The following is a 26,548-nucleotide window of genomic DNA, read 5'->3' as shown; positions in this document are numbered from 1 at the left end:
CTGCAATGTGGAGCTAGACGGTTTTCAACCCAGAAGATTTTATTTTCCACCAAAATGTGCCTCTGCATGGCTAAAAACACCTATTTCTATGCCCCAAAAGGAAAATCCCCAACCGATTACCACCGCGAGATTCCGAGCAGTTTGAGGTCAGGATAAAACCAAACACGCACCCAGGGCCACGAGTCCTTTCTTTTGCAGCCGGTTAGCTGCTTTCACCACACATGGCACACCGATATTTCAGTATTTTCCCTGGCCAAAGCCTCCTGACGGCGCTTCTCTATTGATTAAAACCACGTTTTATTTGTCAGGGCGAGTGGCATTCAGCTTTGCAGCCTTTGCCAACCTGTTCCAGCCAGACCCTGCCCAGGGCTGCTGTAACCTTCTGGCAACAAGTCCACTTCGACAACTGGTCAAAGTCATCAAGCTATAGGTAGCTTAACAAACATGCAAATCTCTTGATTTAATCAGACCTCTGACGCACATTGACTGGAGCCGCAGCAGACTCCAGATCCCTAACTTTGCTACCAGGCAGCTGCAATCCCATCCCTTCACGGCCTCGTGCCTCGGTTTCCCCAGTGATGATGGGTGTTACGCTGCTCTGCCAAACCGAGATCTACTGATTAATTAATTAAAAAAAAAAAAAAAAACAAAACCCAACGACTCTTTGCATGCAAACCATCTATTATTTAAAACATGTGACAGAGCCACATGCACACAAGAAAATGCACTGCCAACACGCTCCACCAGCACTTTTCACCGCATGTTTCTTTTCTGTGGAAATGGGCTTGGTTTTCTGTTTTAACTGGTCAGAAGCCCAAAGAGCAGTTGCTACGTGTCTATACCTTTAACGGGCTCTACAGGCATCCATTTCGGAGAGGAAGAAACCCAAACCACGCATCAAACGGCTTTCAGTGCCGAACTCTCTCCTCTCCAATGGAACGTGCTTGCTGCAACAGGATTTCCAACCGTTCCTCCCCACCCTCCCTGCTAGGGCGGCACCTCTAAGGGACAGGAGACAACCACGCCGGCTCCCAGGTCCTTCAGAAGAAACCTCATGCAGGGTCACTGCTGTCACACGGCCATCTTGCAGGCAGGCTGGCCGGGAGGGACATCCACAGATTGCAAACAAAGCCATCGACTCTGTTGACAGAAGAGACGGTTGAGATGAGTGCTTGAAGGGCTCCGTTTACACAAAAAACAGCTGGAAGAGGAGCACAAAGCCCGGCCTGTGACGCAAAATGAAGCTCTTGACCATCCTGATACTTTTCAAACGCTTTGGGGGGAAACTGTTCCTAGTTGCAACACACGACTGCACTTGGGCGATGCTGCTGTAACCGGATCCCTCCAACTCATTCGAAGATTTTAAAGAACACAGACTCAGGCTAGAGACCAAGAGTGAGCATAACATTCCTCTCAGCAGGCCAAAGGGGCCTCGATGAAGGACCCATCTTACGTGGCGGCAACGAACGCCGTCCTTGCCCCTGCAGAAGGAACACACATTCACAGCAGCCTACTCTCCTGCCGCTGGTGACAACACGATGAGCGTCCAGAGGCGAGACACGGACACACTGCGTGCTACCCTTCCCAGAGGGACAAACAGCTGAGGAACAGCGGACTTCAGCCGCTCTCCATCACCCGACGGCCCTCAGCCTTCGGGACACGCAAGGGCAGGATCTGGTGTGCCACACGGCACAATTTAAATTACTCATGCCCGTGCAGTGGGTGTAGCCAAGAACCCAGCTATCTCCGGGCATCTCGGCCAGCCCCGCAGTTAAAACATTTGGACGTTTCTTATCAGCACTTGGAGAGGATTAAAATGCCAGGCCATATATTAATGAGGGAGCAGGTTATAAACCCATCACAGCTTGAACACCACGTTCACATCAAGAAAAGCAAAGCAAGAACAGGACAGATCAAAAGAGATCCATTAAAGGCGTGAGAAAATGGTGCTGCCATATAAGGAGCTAATAAAGTTAGCAGCTCTCCAGTTGGGAGGATAAAAAAAAAAAAAAAAAACACAACAGGAAAATCAGAAAACATCATTGGGGTCCACACAAACAGCCAGAGAGCCTCCCTTTGAGGAAGAAATGTCAATAAGTAGAAGCAAGTAGAAATGCTTGAAAAGACAAGTTCGTACATTTTTAATGAGGCGTCTTACACAAGTGGTGTTGCTCGCTGCCACGTGTCGCCAGGACTGCTTGCCAAACATTTAAAAAAGCAAAGATTAGATACCGAACAAGGACGGCAACCAGAGCTATGTTTGCTAAGACTGTAACTTCCTATACTTGGTTCTGGCTTAGCACTAGCTCTGCATTTTGTGCTCACAGCAGCACAGCTGGAGGTGGGGAAGGGAGGCATTGCGCCTCTCCCCGTAGTTGGGGACACTGGCTAGCTACGTCGACCGGGGACTCGCATGGATTAGAGTGGTCGCATTAGCAGCACGCAATGATTATCCTCATCACTGTCCAGTACGCATCCAGCTTGCTTTGTTTTTTTTACAGAAAAACAGTAGGTGACCCAGACAGGAGCCTCTGGACCCCACCAGAGACACTCGGAGTGTTTCTTTGTTCAAGCCAGGCAGCTCCAGCCACCATCTTGTCATTGTAAAATGTATTTACGTGCCTTTCCTGCTCATTTACTTTCTTTATTAAAATGACTGTATGGCAGCCGAATATCAGATTGCCAGCTAGGCTTTTATCTCATTTTTAAGCCAGCCTGAATTACTGGCCTAATTTTATTGCTTACCCATTACGTTTTATGCAATGGATAATTTTCTCCGAGAAGGAACTGGTGCTGTTTGATATTTGGGCTCATTTGTTGCCAAGACAGAGGATATTGGCTTACACACTGATAACACTTCGAACACGAAGCCTGGTTCTGGATCCTAAGCAATGCAAAGTATAGGATTTGTATTAATAAAGCTGTTGGTTTCGGTTCTTTCCTCTTCGAGGGTTAGTGCTCCAGATCTTCACAATGAGATGCCCTTGTCCAGAAAACTCCCTTCATGTTTTTGAAAGCCAGTATTCAGTAATTTATTTTCTAACGCTCTTCCCCGCTAGACTTCATGGTGGTGGTGTTCTTATCCACACAGTACCAGGGATGGGAGCTGCCACAAAATACCGCCACTGTAGCTGGTGGGTTAGCACTGGTTACCCTCTGCAGCACAGTAAACACAGCTCAGGAGCCCCCTGGAATTCAGTTTACACTGAACCCATTTGTACATATATAAAAGCACACTTCTGTTTTCAAAATATACAAACACAGACGTTTCTTCTGCAGCAGAGTGCAACTGCTGAGCCATGGAACCAAAACACCATGTGCCATCACAAGACTGCAAAAGAGCTTACTCTTGCTTACAATGTAGTAGATATATTAGAATTAATACCTTACTTTTTTTGCCTGTTGTTTGGAAAAATCAGAAATATCACAGTTCTGTCTTCTGCCCTGCTTCCTCTTGCCTCCCAACTTCTGTGCAACCATGTACCAAAGAGCTGTACCCGCTCAACTCACAAGGGTTTTTCCCAAACACAGGACATTTCACCAGCTAGACAGAGAGGACTTTGGTCTTCCAGGCTGCAAAATAATACATTTTAGGGGAAAAACAAAACAAAAAAAAGTCAGCCCCATGTGATTTGATACCCAAATATGACAACTGCAAAGGATATAAATCCTCTAGGACTGGATAGAACACTGTATCCTGTACTTCGTAATTTTTAATACCCAATTGTTGCATTACCTCTACATAAAGACCCTGTGTGCAATGCCCAGGAAAAATCACAGAAATTTTGCTGGAGAACACAAACCCCACAGTCCAAACCTGTGAGCTAAAGGCTGCTCTTCCCTACATTTCCCATCGGATTGATGGCACAAAATAAATACTGAGCCAGCCATCGGAGCTTTTGTTTCATCAAATAACATTTTGATACCAAAGGAACTTTGACAGCATTTTAAATGGAGCAGACTGAACGCGTGGTTGTGCAGTTATCGCTCTCACTTCAGAGAGAAGCACAGAAGAAAGATACTTGTGCATTGAGACCTGCTGCACTCGAAAACCTCTTCAGCAATACAGCACAGGAGAACAGTTTCTCGGCTAGCTTTGACTTTCATTTTACCTCTGCAGATCTCACGATGCAGCTTTTTAACTCTTTGGGATAACAGGAAAGCTTGAAAGACTGTGGCTTCCCCCTCATGGAGGAAGAGCAGACGTTTCTATCACTCACTGGCTTTTTGGCACTGGAAATTCAGGTTTTGTTTAGCTTGGAAATCTCATGGATGTAGTTCTAGGAACTCCTCAGTCCAAAGCAGAGGGTGGTAAAAGTTCAGTGCTCGCAAGGTAATTCTCACCCGTTTGTCCTAAACTGCCAAAGAAAAGTAATTCCAAGTCCCACAGGGTGTGCCAACCTGAAAAATGTGGAAACATCCAGCCCAGCCAGCTTCTTGGTCCACCAGACCTCCATGCCAGCGAAGGCCTCTGATGAGCATGAGGCAGATCTCCAAACCAACACATCCCTAGCAAGAGAATAAAATTAACATCCCTGTCCATGCTGGTTTAATTCAAGTATAGACAAGGCTTTAGGCACAGGAGCTACTGACAATTTTCACATATACCACACACCAACTTTCCCCAGCTCTCCACCGCAGGGAACACAGTATGAAATCTGGCCTGGACACCTCATACTTACCCTCTGCTAAATTTCTGCCAGAAAAACATAAAGTCATAGCTGCACTACAAATCACTGCAGCAACCAGACTGCCTCATTGGCAGTGAAATCACTGCATTTCTCACGAGGTGTTGCTCCAGTTTAGCAGGGCAGGGCCTCTCCACTGGTCAGCCAGAGGCATTCATGCAACACAGATGCCAATATTGTCATTAAGGGATGCTAACTAGAAGGTGCCAATACCTAACACTCCTTGCACACTAATGATTGCTGGGACTTTGTGCCTTGAAGTCATGTGTGACCTAGAAGAGACCAGCACCAGGTGCTTTTTATTACCTTTTGCAACACAACAAAAGAAATTGCAACCAGTAAGGAAACGTTTTCCTTCTTCCTGGTGAATGAGCACGACTTTGAGGAATCAAGTAATAAAATGGCAGCATCTCACGGAAGCAAGTTCACAGAAAAAAAAAAAAAATAATAATTCAAGGGGACCCTGATCCTTACCAACACAATTTAGGATGTTGCAATGCTCCCTCCGACGTTTACCCATTGCATTTGCCTAAGCAAAAGTAGGAGTAATATACTATCATGCGTAGGGCTGTTCGCTTTTAGGGAAAGGGGCCCCACAGTTTTACTCCCTGGAGGCAACTGTTCTCCCCACCCCTTTTGTGTGTATTTTTTTTCTTTTAAATGTGCCACACATCAGCACAATGCTGACAAGTGCATTGTATATTTTCTGCCTATGCAGCAGTTCAAGAGCACACAACTCTGGAAGGTTTTCTGAAAGGGGAAAGGGGGAGGGAGCTGTCCTTTGTCCACTTTAATTGCATGGCTCGCTCTTCTGTGTGACCACAGGGAAGGGAAAAAACCACTTAAGGTTTAAAAACAGTACTATTTTTAGCACCCAAAAGGATCAAACTCAAGTCTTCACACAAGATACAGTGGAGCTTAGAGTAAAAGCTACCACAGGCAAGATTAAAAAAAAAAAAAAAAAACAAACACCAGAGTTTCTCTCTGGTGTTGGAAGTGACCCTGTCATCTGTCCTTGCTTACTGTTGTTACGGTCTCTACAGTTCCATATCTGCCAATGCAGAGATACCAGCACTGAAAAAGGAAAATGGAGGGAAGGGGATGAAGAGCTGGACTGTCAGTTTTTCCACCTGCCAGCAGCAGCTCGAGGGAGCCTCAGTGGCACTGCTCCAAAGAGCAGCAACCAGAGTACATTACCAGCCTTTGCAAGGAGAGCTAGTTAGTATCTCACACGCACATGCGTTATACTAGGCTAGGACTGGCAAACACAGCTTCCTTTAAAAATAAGGATGACTAATCCAGAGCAGTTTTTCTTTATTTTTTTTTTTTTAAAGGCCACACGGCAGAGCTTTTTCCAGAAGCACCAGCCTTTGCTTTTGTGAAATAGTAAGTAGTGGGAAGGGGAAGCCCTGGGACCTACTCATGCTATCCAGATAGAAGTAACCACAGAAACATTGTGGGTTTCTGTGGCCCATGTACAACACACACTTACACAACCAGAGAACTGTGCCTTACGTTCCTCTGCAAAGCTGCCCAGACAGCTCTTCTATCCCTGTGTGTTTACAATACTTACAAAGAAGGTATCTGCTGTGGAGAGGGGTTACACAAACAAGCCTCTATTTCCCTGGGAAGGAAAAAAAAATAAGGCATAAAACAGCTTTCACCCATAATATTGCAACATTCCCCTGCACTACCTTGGTCAGGGCGGGTACTGTAATCGAAGCAGAGCATCTGCATTAGCTCGGTGGGCCCCGTCCCCCAAGCAAGGTCATTCTGGCTCACAGGGAGACACGTCAGCGCTAGCCAGCCTGCTTTAATGCAAAGCTGTGGTCAAACCACAGCCGAACCAGCACTAAAGGAGGTCACCTGGGGACTACAAAAAGGTAGTGAATTAAAACAAAACAAAAACAAAACAAAAAAATCTATGAGCAGATGTTTACTGACAAGCAGGCAAGCCCACAGCTTCACTCTGGCAAGCTGCATGGTTGTCTGGATGGAGCAGGCAGAAAAATAACAGCCCAGTTCCCAGGACACAGCAGCTACTCTGCATCTAGAGAACACTGAACAGATTGAGGTTACAGCTTTTAGCCAGCCCCACTTAGCAACCTCCCCCTCCCTTCCAGTTTTGCAGCCCTAAAACCCACCAAATTTGTCATCTTTTTAAGCACTCGGAAATGGAGATTTGCCACCAACCTGATTTTTGGTGGTGGCAGCATTAAAATACTTACCCATCTCACAGACAAGGGCTGTGAAATCTTAAATTTGTGAGTGTTTGCAAATGATTTTGAAAGCCTTCCAAAGAAGGTGCTGTAGGATTGTAAATCCTTCCCATTATTAATAAAATGGAGCTATTGTTCCAGATCTAATCAAGACTTGTCTCCAGCTGGGCAATTTTAAAATGCAATTCAAAACACACACGCACACACACACACAGGGGAAAAAAAAAAAACAAAACAAAAAACAAAACCAACCCACGATCATGAGGAAGCTTCAACTCACAGGCTACCAAGAAAAAAAAACACCACTGAAAGAGCAAGCTGTTCTTTAAGGGAAAGGGGGAAAGAAAATAAAAAATAACAACTCTGCTATTTAAAATTAATTCCAATCGGGAGCATGTCGGGGCAGGGGGGGGAAGCCTCCCACCCTCCGCCTGGGAAGGGTCACTTCTGCCATCAGTGCCCTCGCTACACCAGATCAAGGCTGCGGCAGTGCGTGCAAGTGAGCAACTCCATTGCTGCGAGCCCAGCCTCATCCATCTCCTTCAGGAGACATCTCTGCTTTTAATTTATTTAGCAAAGGGGGAGGGGAAAAAAAAAAATTAAAAAAGCCCGCAACAAAAAAAAAAAATAAAAAAAAAAAACACAAAAAAAAAAAACCAAACACACCACCCTTGCAAACACCTCCCAGCACCCTTTTCAAGGATGGGGAAATCTAGCAAGGGGGGAGAGGCTTGGAAAAAGGCTGGCAGCCGGGGAGGGAAGGCAGTGAGAGGTGGTGCATTCTCTGCATCCTGCTCCTCCTCCTCCTCCCCCGGCGGCAGGGACCACGCCTGCCCGGCGCTGCGGCAAAGGCTCCGCAGTGGGTGCTCCCCTCCCCTGTAGAAACTTCTGGAATAAGCAGCCAAGCAGGAGACAGAAGAGAAACCTTTATACCCGCAGAGGAAGGGGGGGGGGGGGGAAGAGAGCAAGCAATAGAGCACATAATAAAAGGGAGAGGATTGCACAAGGATGGGGTGCGTGCAGGGAGAAAAAATAGATTTATATAAAAATTAAGCCCACAAGCGGCTTTGGCAGCCCTGGCTCGGCAGGGTTTTGCAGCCTGCTTGGCTTTAAATAAAACGCCCCAACACAAAGCACAAAAAAAAAAAAAAAAAATGGTGGTGTTTGGAGCGCTAGATGGTGGGATAAAGGAGCTGATCCCTCCTCCCGGATCTACAGCAAAGCCCTGCCATTTCAGTTGAACTAATTTGTCCTCTCTTTTTGTGGCAATGAATTGTCTGATCCGGACTATTTGACTGCATTTACAGCTTCAGTTACTGGGGTTTGTTTTTGTGTGCTTTTTTTCTTCTTGGTTCTCTTTTATTGTTCTTTTTCTGGGTGTATTTTTTCTTTTTAATTTAAAAAAATCCTCCCCAAATCTCCCAAGGAAAATCTGCATCTCTGTGGAACAAAAAACATTCAGGCACAAACTTCCACCATGGACTGTAAAAAAGATATGGGTTGCTTTTTGGTTTTTGTGTGTTTTTTTTTTTTTTTATGGCATTTTTTTTCTCCTGCTTTTAGGATATATTGTAGTAGAAAGCCAATGGAGGAAAACAAAGGTAATATATATATATAAAATCAAACATATATATGGTCCAAAATTCCAGTTGATTATATATAATCATAAGTGTTTTCGGTGTGTGGGGTTATTTTATATTCTGTAATCAGTCCCTGGAAAAAGGAGATACATATATATAAAAACGTGTAGTGAATATATGGAACTATTGCTGTATGTGTAGAAATAAAAGAGCATCTGTATGGGCCTAAATTTGTAATTCCAGGGGGGAAAAAAAAAAAAAAAAAAAGCAGTATTTTAGGCATTTGGTTTTTAACAAAGAAAGGGCAATGTTATAATGTAGCCTGTAACAACACTGGTACAGAAAAAAGGTAAGGCAACATTAAAAAAATACTAAAAAAAAAAAAAAAAAGCAGCATACGTGGTACCTTGGCTGCAGCCTCCAGCAACGAGCATTTGGCTGTTACGAGGTTTGTTTTGGGTTTTTTTGTTTTTTTTTTTTTTTTTAACGGTATTACCATGTCTGATCACACCAAGTATATGCTTTTAATTAACCGACTGGTGAGCGGGTTATCGTGGGGAGCAAGGCAAGCGGCGACAGCGTCTTCCCTGCACCACTCCGGCTCGGAAAATAAATCAGTCTTCGGGTGTTTTGGGGTTAGTTTGGGTTTGTTGTTGTTTTTGTTTTTTTTTTTTTTAAGTGCGTTTGGGTGTTTTCCACACCGTGAGGAGAGCGGGAGGTGGTGGCTTCAACCTCTGCAACGGAGAAAAGGGGTGGAAAAGAATTAGGCATAAAGCTACCCACCTTGGTGTGAGTGTAGTGATGCTGGGGGACACGACACACGACGTGTGGAAAGAGCAATTCTGGGCCAAAAATCTTCATGCTACGATGAAAAAAAAAAAAAAAAAAACAAAACCAAAAACATCGGGTCGGTGCTGGCGAGCTGCGCTGTGAGGGGAACGAGGGGACAATGGTGCCGGGGGGGGGGAACCTGAGGCAGCAATGGCGGCAGCGGAGGGGAGGCCGAGGCCTCCGCCACCCCCGTGGCCGAGGGGAAATGCGCATTTCTGGGCATTTTCGCATCCTTCTACAAAGGCTCCGGGGAGAAAAGGGCTGGGGGGAGGGTGGGAAGGTCAGGTTTCACCCGCAGCACTGCCACTGCCCGCTTGGAGGGGATACGCACATCGGGAGGAGCCCCTCCGCCGCGCTCCTGGCACGGCTCAAGCCCCCGCTCGCCGCCCCGGCCCCCGCAGCCGCGCATCGCCCGTCCTTTGCCGCCGCTGCCCGCTCGGCGCCATTTTGTCGCCTCGGCGCAGCTCGCCGTGGCCCCGCCGGGCGGCCATTTTGTGAAGCGAGCGGCGGGGGGCAGCTCCTGCCCGAGCGCGGGCGAGGCGGCGCTGTGGAGCGGGAGGCGGCGGGGCCGGGCCGTGAGGGGCCGTCTCCTCCCCGTCCTGTCGGGCAAACGCCCTCCATTCTCTCCTTTATTTCTCTTTCTCCTTTAAAATCGTGGTGCCCTTAAAACGCCCGGTGGAGGCCGATCGCCTCAGCGAGATTCAGCCTCGGACGAAGCAATCCGATAAAGGAGATTAAAGTATATTCCCCCGGCTGGGCTGTGAGGGAAAGTTTAGCCGCATGGAGAATTAAGGGATATATTTATTTTTTTAGGAGCTGTTCCCTGTGCCGCCTTCTCCCTCCAGCTTTTTTCTCGGTGATAAATCACCAAGGTCAATAAGCCGCCTTGACAAACGGGATAACCTCTGCGAGGAAAAGCTCTTCTTTCAAAAATTAAAACCCCTCACCTAATGAACTCTAATGGATACTCCAGCAAAATAAAGACGTAACATAAACTGCTTGAAGCCAGGTCTGGGCGAAAATTGTTAATTTTCGGGAAGTAGGGCTGTGGGATGCTGTAATCGCTGCTGATACAATGAAGGAAAGCTGGGATATAAAATGTCAGAGCCCCACTTCACTTGCAGGCATGTGCTGTGCATCTATTTTCAGAAACCAGGTGGGTTGGTTTGGGTTTGTTTTTTGTTTTTTTGTTTTTTTTTAATAACACAGTGTATCACTTGCAGCCTGGTAACATGCTTGCGTAACCAGCTGCATCCATTTCGCTTCATGTTATTGAAAACACGCTGTGCTTTAAAAAGAAATAATGGAGCTGGGTGTTTCAGTTATGAGGGGAAAATGGGGAGAAAAAAGAGAATATTGATTTTTTTTTTTTCCTATAACCTGCCTGTGCTGTGTAATGAAGCTGGAGAAATTTAGGTTTTGGGCTACTCCCACAGTAATTCATGCTGTTTTCCCCCTCTCTCCCTTAACCAACAGGATCAGATCACTCACTTAAAAAATGCTAGTTTTTTAGGTTGGAAAGTGCAGAAAACGGGTCTGAATGCTCTGCGGGGAAGGATGACGCTGCAGCAAGCCGGCTGGGATAGGGTTGCAATTAACCCAGGTCGACCAAAGGAAGAGCCCATTTTTCCTCCAGCTCTCTCAGTCCCATTTGGAAAAAAAAAAAAAACAAAACAACAAAAAACACAAACAAACAAACAAAAAACACAAAACATCATTAGCACTAAGCACCCAACACTCCGCCCAGCACCTTTTCCAGCCAGCAAAGTCCCAGCGGCTGCTTCAGCCTCAGTTTCCCCTCCTGCAGCGTTTCCCTCTCGGCAGCTCCTTCCCAGCACCTTGGAGGCGGTGATGGCAGAGTGAAGGCACGCGAGGAATCCGGCTCATCCCTCACTCTTTGCTTTTTGCATTTCTCATGGCTCACTGGGTTGGAGGATGCCGGGAGAAGGTGCATCCCAGCCCATTTCCCTTTACAGGCTTGCTTTCCTCGCGCCAAGCCAGAATCTTCGTCTTGCAAACAAAACCTGCAAAAAGGCCTTATTTGTTACAAAGGAACACTTTGACCACCGATTCTAAAATACTACAGCCATGTCTGTCACCTCCTCCTTTAATTTAAAAGCTGTTTTTAAAAATCAGGCAGCCCTTTGAGTTGAAAGAAGGATAACTTGGGGTTTTTTTATGGGATACACCATTGTATTCCTGGGAGCAAACTGGTCTCGCAGCGGGGTACAGTATCAGATGCCTTCACTGGGAAAGCCCAGGGAAATTTTATCCCTGCGCCGCACCCAGCCTGAAGTGAAGAAATATTTGCATTTGCTTCTCCTTGGAGGGCAGCCAGGTCCCTCCCCACTCTCCTTGGCCTGCCAAGAGGGATTGCAAGAAAAGACGGGCTTATTGCAGCAGCCGAGGGAAGGGCAGGGCCTGGCCAGTGCGATTCAGAAGCGTATGATCCTCTTTGCCCTTTTGCACTGCCACTGGAATAAGAGAAGAGACCTCGAGTGGGTTTTACGCCTGGGTGGTCTCAGGGGGCTCTGCAAGGCTTTGGGAGGCTCCCAGGGCAGAGCAGGAGCTTCGTATTGCTCTGTGCGTGCTATGTATCTATTTTTGCTAGCAGAGCTGGGCACTTGCAAAAGCGATTGCAACAGGGCAAGGAGCCGAAGGATGGGCAGAGCTGACACAGCTGATGTGGGCTTGCTTGGCAGCAGGATGGGACCCAGCTCTCACAGCCTCACCCCTGCAAAATCTCCTCCACGCAGCTCGGCCAATACTTGAAAATTCCTCGAGATCCTCCCCAGGGGAAAATGTGGGGCTCTGCTTTTCAGGCTTTAGCAACACTCCCAGTGCCTCAGCTCATAATGCTTCTCCCCTTCTCCAAGAAGAAAATGTCTTAAATCAGTCTTTTATCCTCTTACCTCCACGTCCATCCATCCCTGTCCCTTGTCATCCTCCACTCGTGGAAGAATATGCCCAATCTGCCCGCCTCTGCGTCCCTTCGCTGTACCATCAAACTCTCCAGCATCTTCTCGCCCTCCAGCATCTTCTCCAAGGCTTCATGTCAGTAAAAACTTTTCCCTGCCTACCTCTGGCTAAAGATTGCCGCAGCCGTGGTGCTGACAGTCCATCCTGCTTTGCTCTGCAGGGGGAAATACCCAACCCCTTCCCCCTGTTAGCTCTGCAGAGGGCCAGCATCGCTTGCCGAGCGCCCAGGGGTGCTGCGCAGAGGGTTTAAGCCAGCGTACGATGCCATAATTCATCCAAAACGCTGCTCAGCATCGGCATTTCCATCCTCCCTGAAAACTTCGCTTGGAAAAGTACCTATGTTGCCAAAAAACAGGCAGCCCTTTGCGCTCTGGAGCTTCCCTTCCCTGCTCCCTTTGGCCACTGAAAAATCTGCCCACGTCTTTTTCCTTATTTAGCGCAATTTTTGGTGGCCCGGTTTTCCCCACAGGGTGAGAGGCTTTGGAAAGCAAGAGCTGACTTTGAGCACGGGAATTCCCCAGTGCCAGACACAGGGTCCCCACCCAGCCAGACCCAAAGCCACCTTCTTACGTGACCGGGGACAGACTGCAACTTTACATTAACATCCTATTTATAAATAAGTTTATAGCTAATTATGACCTGATTGATGGGCTGTAGATGCACATTAATGAACATTGAGTAATAGGCTTTGTAGATGGGGAGAGTCGGCAGGAAATAGTTGTGGGGTTGGTGTGATTAATCAACCAGCCCGTCAGACTCCAGTGCATACATTAACCCTTTCATTCATAAATATAGCATGTGCTGGAGAGACATTGTACAACATGACTTGGAAGTGTATGGCTGCTGGTTGGGTGGTTTTTTTTTAGCAGCTCCTTTTTTTCATCAGGAAAGTATTAAACATCATCTCAGATGCTCTTGCTCTTTTCTGTTCTCGATTTGTGGCTTCTTAAGCACTTTTGGTTAAAAAGAAACCCCCTCTTTCTCCGGCTGGTTTGCAACACCCTCGCAAACAAAACTGCTAAGCACTGGTGACATCAGTTGCACAGATGTTGGGCATGAAGAGAAACGGTCTAATTTCTGCTGGTTTGGGGCTTAGACTAAGGGCAAAAAGCTTCTGATGGTGGAGCGATGTTATCTTGAATAACGTGCAAAAATGGGGCTGTTGATCTTTCCCGGCATCCCGACACTGTCGGATATAGGAGAGGTGGCGCTTAGCTGGAGATTTTCTGTCTGATGGAGGAATTTGTGCTCTGGCTGCCCTCTGCCGGCTCCGGGACTTGGTGGAGCTGGAGCCCAGACAGGGCAGGCTGTCCGCAAAAGAAACCCACCACCAAACACCCTTTCATCAACACCACGGCACATGGCGAAACCTCGATCCAGCCCCCCCAAAACGACCCTCCACCCTCCCCTTGGCAGCAGCGGCATCTTCCAAACCAGCAGCGTTATCACCCTGAGAGACCCGACTCCTGCCATGCCTATAAAAATCTAAAAAGGGCCTTTTTTTTTTTTTTTTTTCCTTATTTTTAAAGTTGTGTTTTATGGGTTTGGAATGCAGGGTGGATGAAAGAAATGAGGGTTTTTAAACTTGGGGCTTTATTTAACTGCAAGTAACTAAATCAGTGCCCGCTCTCTGTGTCACCGCAGAGAGAAATGTTTAAGTGAAACCCCAAGGAAGCTCGAGAAGAAAGAAAAAACACCCAAGGAAACCAAACCAGCCTCAGAAAACAAATTTAAAAAAAAAAAAAAAAAAAAAGAAATAAATGAACAAAACTTCAGCTCCTCCACCACCGCGGCTCTGCCGGAGCTTTTTATGTTCATAATGAGCACAGAGCTGTGCCAGGACACCACATCTGTGCTGCTCCGCCTGGCCAGCCCAGCGGCTTGGGGTCCTGGGTGCGTTTCAGTGATGAAAACTCCAGTCCTGCAGCAATTTGGGGGTGCAGTGGGCACCTGGGAGTGGTTGTGGGGTACATCCCGGTAGGGGCACCCCCCCTTTCGGTGTCCAGTGCTGGAAGACGGAGGTTGAGCCACGGGATTTTAGCAAGACGACTCATTTCGTCGGCGGACGTGGCAGGACTTGCAGAGGAGGTGGTCGTCCAGGGGGTAACACCCGTTCTCCGTCGGCTCCGGTGACAGGGGTGTCCCGCAGCTCTGGGGGCGAGAGGGAAAAGGGAGGCCACGTTTTAGGGGTCCCCACGCTGCATTGCATGAGAGCCACCATGCCACTGCATCCCATCTTCCCGGCAAAACCCACCACCACTTGGAAACAGCAACAAACGACATCAAAAGTCTGAAAAGCTGAAGCTCGCCTGGCCAAACACATCCTCCTTTTCACCCGATTTATTTATTTTTAGCCCTCCCCATCGCTTGCAAGATAAACTGCTGGCGAAAAAAAATAACCCTGCTTGCTGCTAGCCCTGCGCCCGTGCTTTGCAAAGGCTCGGTGCCAAACCCCTCGGCTTTTGGGGGCCTGGCGGGGCTGTACCTCACAGCGGTAGCAGCTCTCGTGGAAACTGCGTCCCAGGCACTCGATCTTGTAGGTGTCCTTGTCCTCACGGGGGACAATGGGGTGCTCGCAGGCACTGCAAACCGCAGCGTATTTCCTGATGGGAGCAAGCAGGAGCGGCGTGAGCCCTGGGGGGTGACAGGGACAAGCCGAACCCCCACAATGCAGGGGGGGGGGGGGGGGATGCTGCTCCCCCCGTTGCCACGCTCCCCGACCTGTAGAAGTCGGCCACGCAGTACACCTCGTCCTGCTCGTCCACGGCGAAGCTCTCGGTGCCGATGGCCCGGCCGCAGGCGGTGCAGGAGAAGCAGCCAGGGTGGTAGCCCTTGCCCAGGGCGCGGACAATGCGCTCTGCGATCAGCCCCCGGCACTTGGCGCATTTCTCCAGCGTGGCCTGGGTTGGGGACACACACACACACACACAGAGGCCGTGAGATGCCAGCTCCCCCCAACAAGGGACTGCGTCTCCTGCCGCCGCCCCCGAGGCTGCTGCTTGTCCCCGAGGGAGGACGGGCACCTGGTAGCAGGCATCGCACGTAGGGCGCCCGTCTTTTTGGTAGTAGCGCTGGCCGGCCAGGAGCCGGTGGCAGGTCCGGCAGGTGAAGCAGTCGGCGTGGTACTGCTTCCGCATCGCCTCCACCGTCGGCTCCCGGGGTCCCACCGCTTTGTGGCAGAAGGCGCAGATGTCTGCAGGAGGAAGGGAGAGGCGTTCGGGGCTGTGTGACTCAGTTTCCCCCAACTGGAGACGAGCCCCCACTGCGCAGCTGGGGGTGTGTGTGTGTGTGTGTGTGTGTGTCCCCTTACCTCTGGAGCTGTCCCTCTCCGGGTACCCATTTGCATCCTGCCACTGCGGCTTGCCTGCTTGCTCCTGGCAAAATTTGGGCGGCCTCAGTTCGGCGGGGAAGGCAGAAGGGGCCTGGTGAGCGGGGGAAGGCGAAGGCACGTTACGTTTATGCTCTTGCAGGTGGGGAAACTGAGGCGCTGGGGTGGTTGCACCCCATCGTCCTCACCTGGAGCGTGGCGGGCGCTGCAAGATCCAGTTGCTGCAGCGCCGGACCCAGCGCCTCCACGGACAAGGGCTGGGGTGCTTTGGAGAGGAGGAGGACGGGCGGGGATGAAGGCACAGGGGCCTCTGGGCGGGTTTCTGCAGTGAAAGCCAGACAGGGTGGGTTTAGGGGGGCAATAACGTCCAATAACACCCCGAGAGCTTTGCAGTGGTGCTCGCCAACCTGCCCCAAAAGCAAACACTGCCCTGGCCGGAGCGGACAAACAGCACCGATAAGCACCCAGCGACGGAGAACAAACACAGCCCTTCCCTGGCAGGCGGGTCCATCCCGGGATGGGTGCAGGGATTTGGGGAATAACCCCCCACCCCCCCCCCAAAAAAAAACCCCACATCTCCTCCTGCCTGCACGCGCATCCTTTAGCAAAGCATCTCCGCAGCATCCTTGGCACCGTCATCATCCTCCCGGCACCGCTCACAGCCCCCCCGCAGACACCCCTCACCTCCGTTGGGCAGCACAGGGGGCTGCGGCGGTGGGGTCCGGGGCTGACGGGTGCCCGGGACCCCGGCACTGTCCGCCTGCAGCTCCCTTCGGGTTTTCTCCTTCACAGCCACCTCCCTCCGCGGTGGCACCAGGGTGATGAAGACTGACGAAGCGATCCTCTTCTCTGCTTTCCCCGGCAGCATCACGGAAGCCGCGGAGGGGCTCGACCTGGGTTCAGTTTGGGGGAAAATAAGGTAAAAAAGGAGCGAAACCCACGGGCACACCAGGAGCTCCCACAGCCGCGCTGCCCTTCGGCCTCAACACGCCTCCCTCCCCGGCCTCCCGGAAAGGGAGAAGGATCAAGTCCCTGTCCCACGTCACGGCAATAAACGGTCTCATGCCTGGGAGGACACGGAATAAAGGGTCCTGGAGAAACAGCATCCGAAATCAGCCATTTTCAGGCTTCTGTGACCAAACTCCACCCTTCTGTAAGCATTTCAACCCCCTTTATTTCCTCTTACTGCCTCCACCTGGGATTAAACTCCTGGTGGGCAGCCGGGAAAAACCCACCCTTCCTCTTAAAAACGGGGTTGCAATAGATTCTGCTTTTGCAAACCCTTTTTTGGGGTGTTTCTAGGTTTCCCTGGCTCCCCATTCCCTCTCCACCTCCCCACTAATCACTCCCAGCTCCCGGGCATGCCCCCCCTTTATTTTTGCAGATGGGGAAACTGAGGCACGATGCTGCAAATTGCCGTGTCCCCATCACTGAGACAGCCCCCGAGCATCGCCCAGCGGTGCAGGCAGGATGTGCCTGACCCCGATAAACCCCGCTCAGGAAGGAAAAGGGCTGTTTATTCAGCTTCCCAACGGGAAAAGCAGCTGGGACGAAGCTTCCCCTTCCCAGATGGGATGGTTTGAGGGGGGGAACCCCGAGGCTTTAGCCAGGGTGCTCCACTGGTAAAGCAGGATTCATCCCCGAGACGAATCGGTGGCGTGGAAAATACCTGTGTGATGAGTCGCCCAGTCTCATGCCCCAGTGCAGGGTGGCTCCGCTCCCCCAAAATCCTGCTCACGGGTGTCGGTGCATCCTTTTGGGGGGCAGGCAGTCCCCTGCAGTGGGGGAAAAGCTTCGGGATGTGCACGCCGGTGACTTCAGCCTCTGACTCAAGCAGGGGAAAGGATTAAAAAGGAAAAAACCCCGAGCGGCTTCGCTCCCTCGTTCCCTCCCTCCCCGCCGGCGAAACCCCAAACGGGCTCCGGCGCTGCCAGCCTTTGCCCGGCCGCTCAAATCCTCGCCCGCGGGAGCCGCCAGTTTTCCTCCTCCCCGGCCACGCTGCAGAAAATAGGGAAAAAAAAAAAAAAAGTAATAATCATAAAAAAACATCCCGAAAAAGAAAAAAAAAAAAGAAAAAATCTCCAGAGCTAATGGGAACCATGTGCTCGTCGCATTCCTCTTTGTGCCGGGGCTGATGGGATCCCGGCGGCCCCATCACGGCACCCCCCGTTCCCCCTCTGGTCGGGGCCCATCGGGGTGGTTGAGGCTTGAGGGGTGCATTAATGGGGTTTGCCCCCCCCCCTCTTTTTTAATGGGGTGTCCCCCCCACGTAGCTTCATCCTGTTTTGGGATGGCCGAGGCCATGCTGGGAAGGGCCCCCCTGGTTTCCTACAAGCATCACCCCAAAGTGTCCTGGGGTGGGAGCCCAGGTGGGACTAATGGGGACAGGGCCGCTTATGGGGCACCCCCACATGCCCCCCAAAATTGGGATGGGGCATGGCCCTCCTACAACTGTCCCCCAACTCTGTCCCCTGCCCTGGAGACTCCTTGGTGAGCGCTCTGAGGATGCCCAAGGGAGAAGGGACGGGGTGGAGGGGACACAGCCCTTGGTGTCTCCTTGTCCCTTACTTGGGGGGGTGGCCTAGCACCCCCCTGCAATCCCCCGTCTCCCACGGGGTAGCCCCACAGCCCACCTGGGGGTGCCCCGTCCCCTATGTGGCCCCACCACGCTCCCCGCTACCGGAGACCCCTCCATCCCCTACCTGGGGGTGTCCCCCCCGTCCCCTACATGGGGGTGGCTCTTGATCCCCTTGTCCTGTTTTAGGACAGCTCTACAATCCTTATCCCCTTACCTGGGGGGGGTCCCCTGTCCCTTCCCTGGGGATGCCCCCTCTCCCCGACTTGGGGGGGGATGTCTTACTTTGGCGGGGCGGGGGGGAAAGCTCCCCTAATCGGGGGGCAGGGGGTCGCCTGCCCGGGGTGGGGTGGGGTGGGGGGGGTGGCCCTGCAGCCCCGCCTGCCTCTCGAGGGGGGACCCTGGCCCCCCATCCCTGGCCCCTACCTGGGCAGCCGCTGCGGGTCCCTCCGTGCGCTCCGCGGGCGCGCCCTGCCCGGCGCGGCGGGGGCAGCGGGGAGGCAGAGCCGCCCGGCATCACCGCCCCTTCCTCCCTCCTCCTCCTCCTCCTCCTCCTCCTCCTCCTCCTCCTCCCTTCCTCCTCCCCCCCTTGCCTGCCCCACGGCCCCGAGCGGGGTGGGGTGAGGGCGGGACACACACATGTCCTTAGGCGTGTGTCATGCACCCTGGGGTGCCCCAGAGGACATGGGGTGCCCTATACGTTCTCAGGGTGGCCCATACACCTTGGGGTGCCCCATGGGCCCCCCTGACTGCCCCGTGCACCCCAGGGTGCTCCGTGGGACCTCAGGGTGCCTCAAGGACCCAAGGGGGTGCCCCATATGTCCTCAGGGGTGCCCCCAGAGCCCTCTGGCTGCCCCGTGCACCCCAAGGTGAACCATGGCCCCTTGGGTGCCCCTATATGCTCTGGAATACCACCCCACCCCCCCCCAGATTGTCCCGTGTCCCCAGGGTGCCCCATACAGCCCCGATGCCCCCCCATGCCACCCCAGGGTGCCCCATGTGCCCCTATACACCCCCAGAATGCCCCATACTGCCTCTATACACCCCCAGAATGCCCCATACTGTCCCAGCCCCTCTCCTGCTCCCCACCCCCGGGGCTGGGGTCCCTTGCCCAGGCAAGCAGCCACTATTAGGGACCTCCCTTCCTCCCCAAATTGCACCCCACCTGTGCAGGGCCTGGTGTCCCACATCAGGGCACGGCCGGCTGCAGCCACGTGGGGAAACTGAGGCACGGGGGCACCTCTCAGCTGGAGGGTCACTCCCTCTGTGCCTCTGCTTCCCTTCCTGGGGAGGAACCACACCGCCCACCCCCTCCAAAAAGCCGCACTGCCGCTGTCCCCGAGCCCCTCTCTGACACAATGGCACCCCAGCTCATTCTGCCCACAGATTTTGCTGGAAAAAAAAACACCTTTATTTTCTGAAATTTATAAGCCACCTCCTGCACTGGTGGCTGCAGGGCCACGCTGTTGCAAAGACAGGCGCATCTGTCAGCATTCCCCGTCCCCAGCGGGACCAGGGAGCAAACCCCCAGCAACGCTGCAACCTTGTGGGGTTCCCCTAAAAACCAGGGGCTGCACGAGCCTCCCCACAACCTTCCCCACCCCGCTGGATGGGGTCGAGCACCTTCTGGGAGTCCTTTTTCCTTCGTCCCCATGGGGGACCTGCGATGAGGAGGATTGGGGGGGGCACCCGTATTTTGGGGAGCTGGGCGAAGCCACCCTGAGTTTCTGATGCCCAGTTACACCCCACAGCTTATCAGGACGTCTCCTCCGATCCCAACCGCCTACCCAGCCGAGACTGCTGGATGAAATCCTATAGGAGATGGAGGAAGAGAAGCAGAAAGGCCCCTCGCCGTGGCTTCGGGGCTGCCGCCAGCCCCTCACCCTGGCATCAGGGCGGTGGGCACCTCATCTCACCTGCCGCCAGCACACCTCCAGCATGACGCCGGCGCGGAGCAGGCACCACAGCTCTCCCAGCAGCGAGATGAGGACGTGGAGGACGTCGGTCCAACGGCCAACGGTGAGGAGGAGGATGAAGAGGCCGCCCATCCGTACCAGCACCGTCTGGTAAACCGGCCGCCCACCAGCGCTCCGCCGCGGCTCCTCTGCAAGGACGCGCTGCCGGGGACCCCGCGCCCGCCCCAGCCCCGCGCCCGGCCAACGCCGTGCATCTCGGGCATGCTATAGGGTAGCTTTGCATCCCGCCCCAGGGTGCCCCATATATACCCTATACAGTCTCGGGTGGGCCCCTGCATCCCCAGGATACTCCCTGGGCCCCCATACAGCCCCGTACACCCCCCTGGATGCCCCATGTACCTTGAGGGTGCCCCATACACCCCCAGGGTGCCCCCTGTGCCCCCATACAGCCCCAGGACGTGCCATACAGCACCATACACCCCCCAGGATGCCCCATGTTCCCCTATACAGCCCCAGAATGCCCCCATACAGCCCCATACACCCCCAGGATGCCCCCTGTGCCCCCGTAAAGCCCCAGGACATCCCATACAGCCCCATATACTCCCAGGACGCTCCATGTAGCCCCATACACCCCCCAGGATGCCCCATGTTCCCCTATACAGCCCCAGAATGCCCCCATACAGCCCCATACACCCCCAGGATGCCCCCTGTGCCCCCATACAGCCCCATACACCCCCAGGATGCCCCCTGTGCCCCCATACAGCCCCAGGACGTGCCATACAATCCCATACACCCTCCAGGATGCCCCATACAGCCCCATACACCCCCCAGGATGCCCCATGTTCCCCTATGCAGCCCCAGAATGACCCCGTACAGCCCCGTACACCCCCCTGGATGCCCCATGTGCCTTGAGGGTGCCCCATACACCCCCAGGATGCTCCATGTTCCCCTGCACAGCCCCAGGATACCCCCCTGTGGCCCCATACAGCCCCATATACCCCCTGGATGCCCCATGTACCTTGAGGGTGCTCCACACACCTGCCCCATACACCCCCAGGATGCCCCGTACTGGGACATACCCCTTCAACACCCCCAAAACACCCCCATAATTGGGGGTTCAGTCCCCTCCTCACCTTGCATGTAGCTGACCAGCAGCGTGTAGCAGATGGTGAGCGGCGTCCAGAAGCGGACGGCCTCCGCCGCGGAGAGGAAATCCCGGTTGATGAGCGCCACAGCAGCCAGATCGGCCACGGCAAAGGTGACGGCCAGAGCATTGCGGAGCAGCCGGGGGATGCCGTGCCCGGCGGCGAGGAGGAGGATGCAGATGCCGCAGTAACGCGCTCGGCTGTGCAGCTCGTAGAGGGTGCAGACGTGACGAGCCAGGCGCCGGGCGTAGGCGGCCAGCAGCCCTGCCAGCCCCGCCGCCAGCACCAGGCTGCAGGTCCCGTGGGGAGCCCCTTCCAGCAAGAAGCTGAGGCCGCAGGACACCCCGCAACCCAGCGAGTACTGGCACAGCAGGTAGAGCTGGCTGCTGTGGGCGCCCTGCGAGAGCAGAGGTTGCAAAGCAGCCAGGGGATGCATGGCTGCAAACGCGGCGCACGGCTTCCTCCGTGCTGCACCCCTTCAGGGGTTGCAACCGGCAAGGGGCTGCACGGTTGCAAAGACATGCATGCGAAGCAACGCATGGTTTTCTCCATGCCAGCCATCCTTATCCTTCCTACAGAGGTTGCAGAGCAGCAGAAGGATGCATAGGCTCCTCCATGCCACAGCTCTCAGACCCCACGGGTGCTGCATGCAGCAGGGCGATGCATTATTTTGCACATGCCACAGCCCTCATCCTCCCTGCAGCTGATGCAAAGCCGCAAGGGGATGCACGGGCGCAAAGCACTGAATGGCTTTCTCCATGCTGCAGCCCCCCACAGCCCCGCAGGCGTTGCGTGCAGCGAGGGGGCGCGCGGCCGCAAAGCCACGCGTGGTCTCCTCCGTGCCAGCCACCCCCACCCTCCCCACGGAGGCCACAGAGCAGCAAGGGGATGCAACACATCCCCGTGCCCCCCGCAGGCGTTGCAAAGCAGCGAGGGGGTGTGCGGCTGCAAAGCGGTGCCCGGTCTCCTCCATGCCACAGCCCCCGTGGCTGCTGCAAACCTGCGAGGGACGCACGGTTGCAAAGCAACCCCCTCGCAAATCTGCAAGGGGCGGATGGCTTCCCGGCTCCCTCCACGCTGCCACCCCGCTGTGCCTCAGTCTCCCCTGTCCCGTCTCACCTTGCTGAGGGAGAGGACGGCGGACACGGCGCGCAGGGAGAACTCCAGCACCACCAGCGCAGCCACGCGGGAGCCCACCAGCGCCAGCACCCCCGTCAGCACCACCACGTGCAGCGGGTCCAGCACCCACCGCTGCGCCCGGATCGCCTCCTTCTCCGCCTGCCTCTCGGGGTCGCTGGGGACAGCGCGGGGGACACGCTGAGCCGGACGGGGTGTCCCCTTCCTCCTCCGCTACCCCAAAACTGGGGTGACGGCCTGGGAGACCTCCCCGCTGTGCTTTGCAGCGGGGAGAGGAGGGGGCAGCCCTCGCCCTGCTCAGGCCCCCGCCAGCACCCGTGGGTGCCGAGAGCCGCCCCCGCCGCCAGCAGTGGAGCTCAGGAGCAATCCCAAAAGCAGCTCCCCAAAACCAACCCCCCGGGGCTTGGGGGGAGGAAGGGCCGGTGCTTACTTCAGGCACTGGATGTAGAGATAAACCTTCAGGAGGCTGCAGAGCACCGAGACAGCGCAGGCACCCACCAACCCTGCGAGGGAAAAGGCAGCAGCGGGTCACCGGCATGTCCCCGGGCCGTCCCCGTGCCACCCCGGGGGCTCTCACCTTGCAGGAGCGCATCCAGCAGCGCCCAGCCCCACGCCAGCCCAGGCAACGCCGGCAGCCAGGACCCCAGGAAAAACATTTTTGGTGGAGAGGAGCCACGGCGCAGCCAGGCCCCGGCTCCAAGGTCCACGGGGCGGAGGCTGGGAGCGGCCCCCCTGGCTAGTAAATCATTGCTGGGGCAAGCAAGGGCAGCTGGAGCCCCCGATGGAGGAGCTGAGCTCCAGCTGCCCCGTGGAGGGGAAAATTGGGGCGGCGAGAGGGTTGTGGTGATGGGATGCACATGGTGGGGCTCGGGGACCCCCAGCAGCTTTAATCCCCCTGCCCCGGCACTGCCGTTGTCCTCTCCAACCCGATGCACTGTGGCCTTTCAGGTCCCGGCTTTGCAGGGCATGACCCGCCCCCCCCCCCCCCCCAGTGCCTCTTTGCACCACCCCAAAGACCCCGAAACGACTCCAAAAATAGAAAAACCCCTTTTATTAATGGCCACGGCGGGGCCAGGAGCTCGGCCTACGGCCCTGGGGGCTGCTGGTGCTGCACCATCTTCCTGAGCTCATCCCAAAAGAAGAGGCTGAGGACGGTGTGGGGGCCGAGGCGGAGGTAGACGGCGCCGATGCCCTTGTACAAGCCCAGCAGCCCCTCTTTGCTGGAGATTTGCAGGATGCAATCCAAAAAACCCCGGTAGAGCTTGCCCTGGGGAGAGAGGAGCCGGGCTGCGCACCCCTGCCGGATGCAATCCCGGGAAAAGCCGTGCCCCCCGCCCCCCCCCCCCCCCCAACCCCGGCTCCCGCCTTCCCGAAGGGCCTTACCGTGCCGTCGGCGTCCACCGGCTGGTTGTAGAGGCGGGTGCTGACCACATCGAAGGGCGTCATCGTCACCGCCACGGCCACGCCGCTCACCATGCCCCCCGCCAGCACCGCAGCCCAGCTGCCCTCCCCGAACCACTGCAGGAAGCACCGGCCGTCAGCAATTCCCTCCCCCCCACCCCCCCCAAAAAAAACCACCACCCCCGGGGAGCTGGGAGGGAGGGGTGCCCTCGCCTCACCTGGCGCTCACAGACCCAGTCCTTGGCAGAGGTGAAGGTGGCGAGCTGCGCGGCCGAGCCCACGGCCACGCGGGGCACGGCGCCCGTCACCCCCCGCCACAGCCCCGCCACCCCGTGCTGCCCGTAGATGCTCTTGAAAGCGCCGGAGATGCTCTGAGAAGAAATTTGGGGGGGGGGGGAAACAGGAACGGTGCATCCCACCGCGGCAAAATTTCCCACCCTGGCGTTGCCAAACCCCTGTGCGGCCACCGTGGCTCCGGTGGGGCGACTGGCCCCGAAGGGATGTCTGGATCCGGTGTCACGGCTCTGCGTCCCCGTCACCCCCTCCGCGTCCTCCTCCCGTTATTTATAGCGCTTGCACGGGGCCGAGATGCCAAACAGCAGCTTTAAATACCCGTCGCCCAAAATAGCATCGTCCCCGCCGGGTCCTGGCACGTGCCCGGCCAAGGTGCCACCGAATCCTGTCCCCCCCCCCATCCCTGCTCACCTCATGGTTGTGCTGGTGGCCCACAGCCACGGCTGCCAGCGTCTGGGCTTGAAGGTGGGTCTTGACCTGGGGGGGGGACAGTGCCGGGTAACGAACCCCCCCCCCCCCCCAAGCCTCCACCGGGGATGGGCTGTGGCTCCTCCCTGTCTCTTCTTAGCAGCTTTTGGGGGTGTTTTAAGCCCCTCTGGTAGATGTGGGGGTGCCCAGATGTGTTGCCAAATGGTGCCTCCAGACTTCAAACCCCATTTCCCCCCCTCCCGTCCCAGGGCAAAGGGCCCCCCCATGAACATTTGCTACAGCCCCCCTGCCTCCCCTCCTTTGAGCTCTGCAACCCCCAGAATAGGGGAGACCCCCTGAAAAGATGGGGAAAAACACCTCAATTCCCTCATGAGGGAGTTCTCCCCTCGGGTTTCTGGGAGGGGAGGATCTGAGGGACAAAGGGGGGGTTTGAGAAGGAGCGTGCACAAAGCAGCCCCACATTTTGGGGGAGTGAAGCAAAGCAAAGCAGGGGGAGAAGGGATGCAGCGGGCCGGTGTTTATAGGATGCTGCTACGCTCCAGGCTGGCCAAAGGTTGTTTTTTTTTTTGGGGGGGGGGGGGGGGGGGGGGGGAGGTGTCCCGCAAAATCTCAACCCCCCCGCGACGTGAGGGCTTGCGGGGCGGAGCGGCACTCACCAGGTACGCGGGGCTGCCCACGAAGGCTCCCACCGCCCCGGCCACGGCCCCGGCGGCCACGGTGCCCCCGGGATACCCGGTCCAGCCGGCCCCCTCGGCGCGGGAATAGCAATAAAACCGGACCCCGTTCATCAGCCCCTGGTAGAGGAGGCCGGCGGCCAGGCCCTTCTGCAGCCCCCGCAGCCCGTCGGCCCGGCACACGGCCCCCACGGCCCGCAGGACCCCCCGGTAGGGCCGGGGGTAGGTGCCGGGGGGCTGCAACTCGCCCTGGAGCTGCAACCGCGTCTTGACCACCTCCAGCGGGTTGGTGAGGACGCAGGCCAAGCAGCCGGCCGCCGCTCCCAGCACCAAATCGATCCCCGGCGGTACCCCCCCGCTCGGGGAACCCCGGCCCACGCGGGGTCTCTTTTGGGGGGGGTAAGGGAATTCCTGCAGGGAGGCGGGGGGGACCCCGGGGAAGGGTGCGAGGGCCCCGGCGCCCGCCGCCATCCAGCACCTGCCTGCGGGGATGGCCCCAGGCTCCACCCCCCCCCCCCCCGCTGCGGGGAAAAAAAGGGGGGGGAGTGAGCGCCTCCTCCTGCACACACGCACACACACACACACACACACACACCCCCGACCTGAAGTTGCCCCCCCAATTTGGGAAGGGATCTGGGGCAAAGGTCAGGCCTAAGGGTGCATTTCCCCCTCCCCAGCACCGACGCGCACCCGGCAGCCAAATCCCGGCCAGGCGTCCTCGTCTCACGTGACGTGGTGGGGCCCCGGCGCAAATAGGGAAAAAAAAAAAAAAAAAAAAAAGAAAAAAAAAAAAAAGAAAAAAAAAGGTCATTTCTGCTCCCCCCCCCCCCAAAAAAAATTGAAATAAATGCCGAGGAAGGGGGGTTTTGGGGACACACACACACACACACACGCAGACATCTGCACCTCCCCCCGGCAGCCAGGCGGACGAGCCCCAGGGGGGAGCGATGAGAACTGACCGGCTTGTTGCACCGGTGGCTGCGGGGGGGTGTGTGTGTGTGTGTGTGTGTGTCACCCTTCTCCCTGCACCGGCCCCTCTCGAGGTTACCGAAATGCTTTGAAATCGGAGCTTCCCAGGCCAAAAAGCTGTAGGGGGTGTGTCGCTGTCTGTGTCTGTGTCCCCTCAGATTTTTTAGGGCTGCGCAGTGACCCCCTCGGGACCCACGTTTACACCACGGCGCTGCGGTGATTAATGGGGGTGCAGGGGAAAACCCCCAAACTCCCTCCCCCCCCCCCAATATCCCCCCTTTGATCCCCAAAGGTGAGGGAGGGTTGCTGGGGGAGATGCGTGATGCTGGGGGCTGGCCCCAGGGCTGTTTATTCCTTGTCTAGACCGGGAATATCTCCCGGAT

The 26,548-nt window shown here is 55.1% G+C and overlaps 3 protein-coding genes and 1 long non-coding RNA gene across 8 annotated transcripts; all 4 read right to left on the bottom strand.

Annotated features, from left to right (window-relative positions):
* Window positions 1-663: 663 nt before the first annotated feature.
* On the bottom strand, window positions 664-11,213 carry LOC116963318. Of its 4 annotated transcripts, XR_006165519.1 has the most exons (6): window positions 11,069-11,213; window positions 9,271-9,349; window positions 6,262-6,312; window positions 4,402-4,509; window positions 2,138-3,573; window positions 664-1,140 (listed from the first exon to the last, which is right to left on the bottom strand). It is a non-coding gene; the product is annotated as an uncharacterized LOC116963318 (long non-coding RNA). The 4 variants fall into 4 exon arrangements; XR_004408084.2 differs by lacking the exon at window positions 11,069-11,213 and having other exon boundaries at window positions 9,271-9,640; XR_006165518.1 differs by lacking the exon at window positions 11,069-11,213 and having other exon boundaries at window positions 3,386-3,573; window positions 9,271-9,640.
* Window positions 11,214-13,867: 2,654 nt separating this feature from the next.
* On the bottom strand, window positions 13,868-18,691 carry FBLIM1 (filamin binding LIM protein 1). Of its 2 annotated transcripts, none has more exons than XM_042794433.1 (9): window positions 18,627-18,691; window positions 17,295-17,623; window positions 16,310-16,518; window positions 15,814-15,947; window positions 15,608-15,719; window positions 15,321-15,490; window positions 15,019-15,197; window positions 14,783-14,900; window positions 13,868-14,448 (listed from the first exon to the last, which is right to left on the bottom strand). In XM_042794433.1, the coding sequence occupies exons 2-9, from the start codon at window positions 17,318-17,320 to the stop codon at window positions 14,335-14,337; spliced, it is 1,062 nt and encodes a 353-aa protein (XP_042650367.1). In that variant the 5' UTR covers window positions 17,321-17,623; window positions 18,627-18,691; the 3' UTR covers window positions 13,868-14,334. The 2 variants fall into 2 exon arrangements, with proteins under 2 accessions (XP_042650367.1, XP_042650368.1); XM_042794434.1 differs by having other exon boundaries at window positions 17,295-17,449; window positions 18,627-18,686.
* An 896-nt stretch (window positions 18,692-19,587) lies between these two features.
* TMEM82 (transmembrane protein 82) lies at window positions 19,588-23,340 on the bottom strand. The gene is made up of 6 exons (XM_032999525.2): window positions 22,976-23,340; window positions 22,829-22,901; window positions 22,381-22,555; window positions 21,250-21,658; window positions 20,117-20,304; window positions 19,588-20,012 (listed from the first exon to the last, which is right to left on the bottom strand). The coding sequence occupies exons 1-6, from the start codon at window positions 23,052-23,054 to the stop codon at window positions 19,956-19,958; spliced, it is 981 nt and encodes a 326-aa protein (XP_032855416.2). The 5' UTR covers window positions 23,055-23,340; the 3' UTR covers window positions 19,588-19,955.
* A 94-nt stretch (window positions 23,341-23,434) lies between these two features.
* On the bottom strand, window positions 23,435-25,898 carry SLC25A34 (solute carrier family 25 member 34). The gene is made up of 5 exons (XM_042794435.1): window positions 25,179-25,898; window positions 24,505-24,570; window positions 24,018-24,170; window positions 23,782-23,916; window positions 23,435-23,665 (listed from the first exon to the last, which is right to left on the bottom strand). Exons 1-5 carry the CDS (start codon window positions 25,665-25,667, stop codon window positions 23,483-23,485), a joined length of 1,026 nt encoding a protein of 341 aa, XP_042650369.1. The 5' UTR covers window positions 25,668-25,898; the 3' UTR covers window positions 23,435-23,482.
* Between the last annotated feature and the right edge of the window lie 650 nt (window positions 25,899-26,548).

Source organism: Tyto alba, unplaced genomic scaffold (assembly GCF_018691265.1).
Source record: "Tyto alba isolate M040663 unplaced genomic scaffold, T.alba_DEE_v4.0 Super-Scaffold_20000042, whole genome shotgun sequence".
NCBI lineage: Eukaryota > Metazoa > Chordata > Aves > Strigiformes > Tytonidae > Tyto > Tyto alba.
This window is presented reverse-complemented; position numbering and strand designations above follow the sequence as displayed.

Coding starts and splice junctions, on each gene's coding strand:
- FBLIM1 (XM_042794433.1), bottom strand. CDS start 17,320: ATGAGACTGGGCGACTCATCACACAG. Junction 15,198..15,320: donor CGTGCGATGCCTGCTACCAG/GTGCCCGTCCTC, acceptor TCCCCAACCCAG/GCCACGCTGGAGAAATGCGC. Junction 14,901..15,018: donor TGCGTGGCCGACTTCTACAG/GTCGGGGAGCGT, acceptor TGCTCCCATCAG/GAAATACGCTGCGGTTTGCA.
- TMEM82 (XM_032999525.2), bottom strand. CDS start 23,054: ATGTTTTTCCTGGGGTCCTGGCTGCCGGCGTTGCCTGGGCTGGCGTGG. Junction 21,659..22,380: donor CCGTCCTCTCCCTCAGCAAG/GTGAGACGGGAC, acceptor CTGCTCTCGCAG/GGCGCCCACAGCAGCCAGCT. Junction 20,305..21,249: donor GCTGGTCAGCTACATGCAAG/GTGAGGAGGGGA, acceptor GCGTCCTTGCAG/AGGAGCCGCGGCGGAGCGCT.
- SLC25A34 (XM_042794435.1), bottom strand. CDS start 25,667: ATGGCGGCGGGCGCCGGGGCCCTCGCACCCTTCCCCGGGGTCCCCCCC. Junction 24,171..24,504: donor GCCACCAGCACAACCATGAG/GTGAGCAGGGAT, acceptor ATTTCTTCTCAG/AGCATCTCCGGCGCTTTCAA. Junction 23,666..23,781: donor CGGTGGACGCCGACGGCACG/GTAAGGCCCTTC, acceptor CTCTCTCCCCAG/GGCAAGCTCTACCGGGGTTT.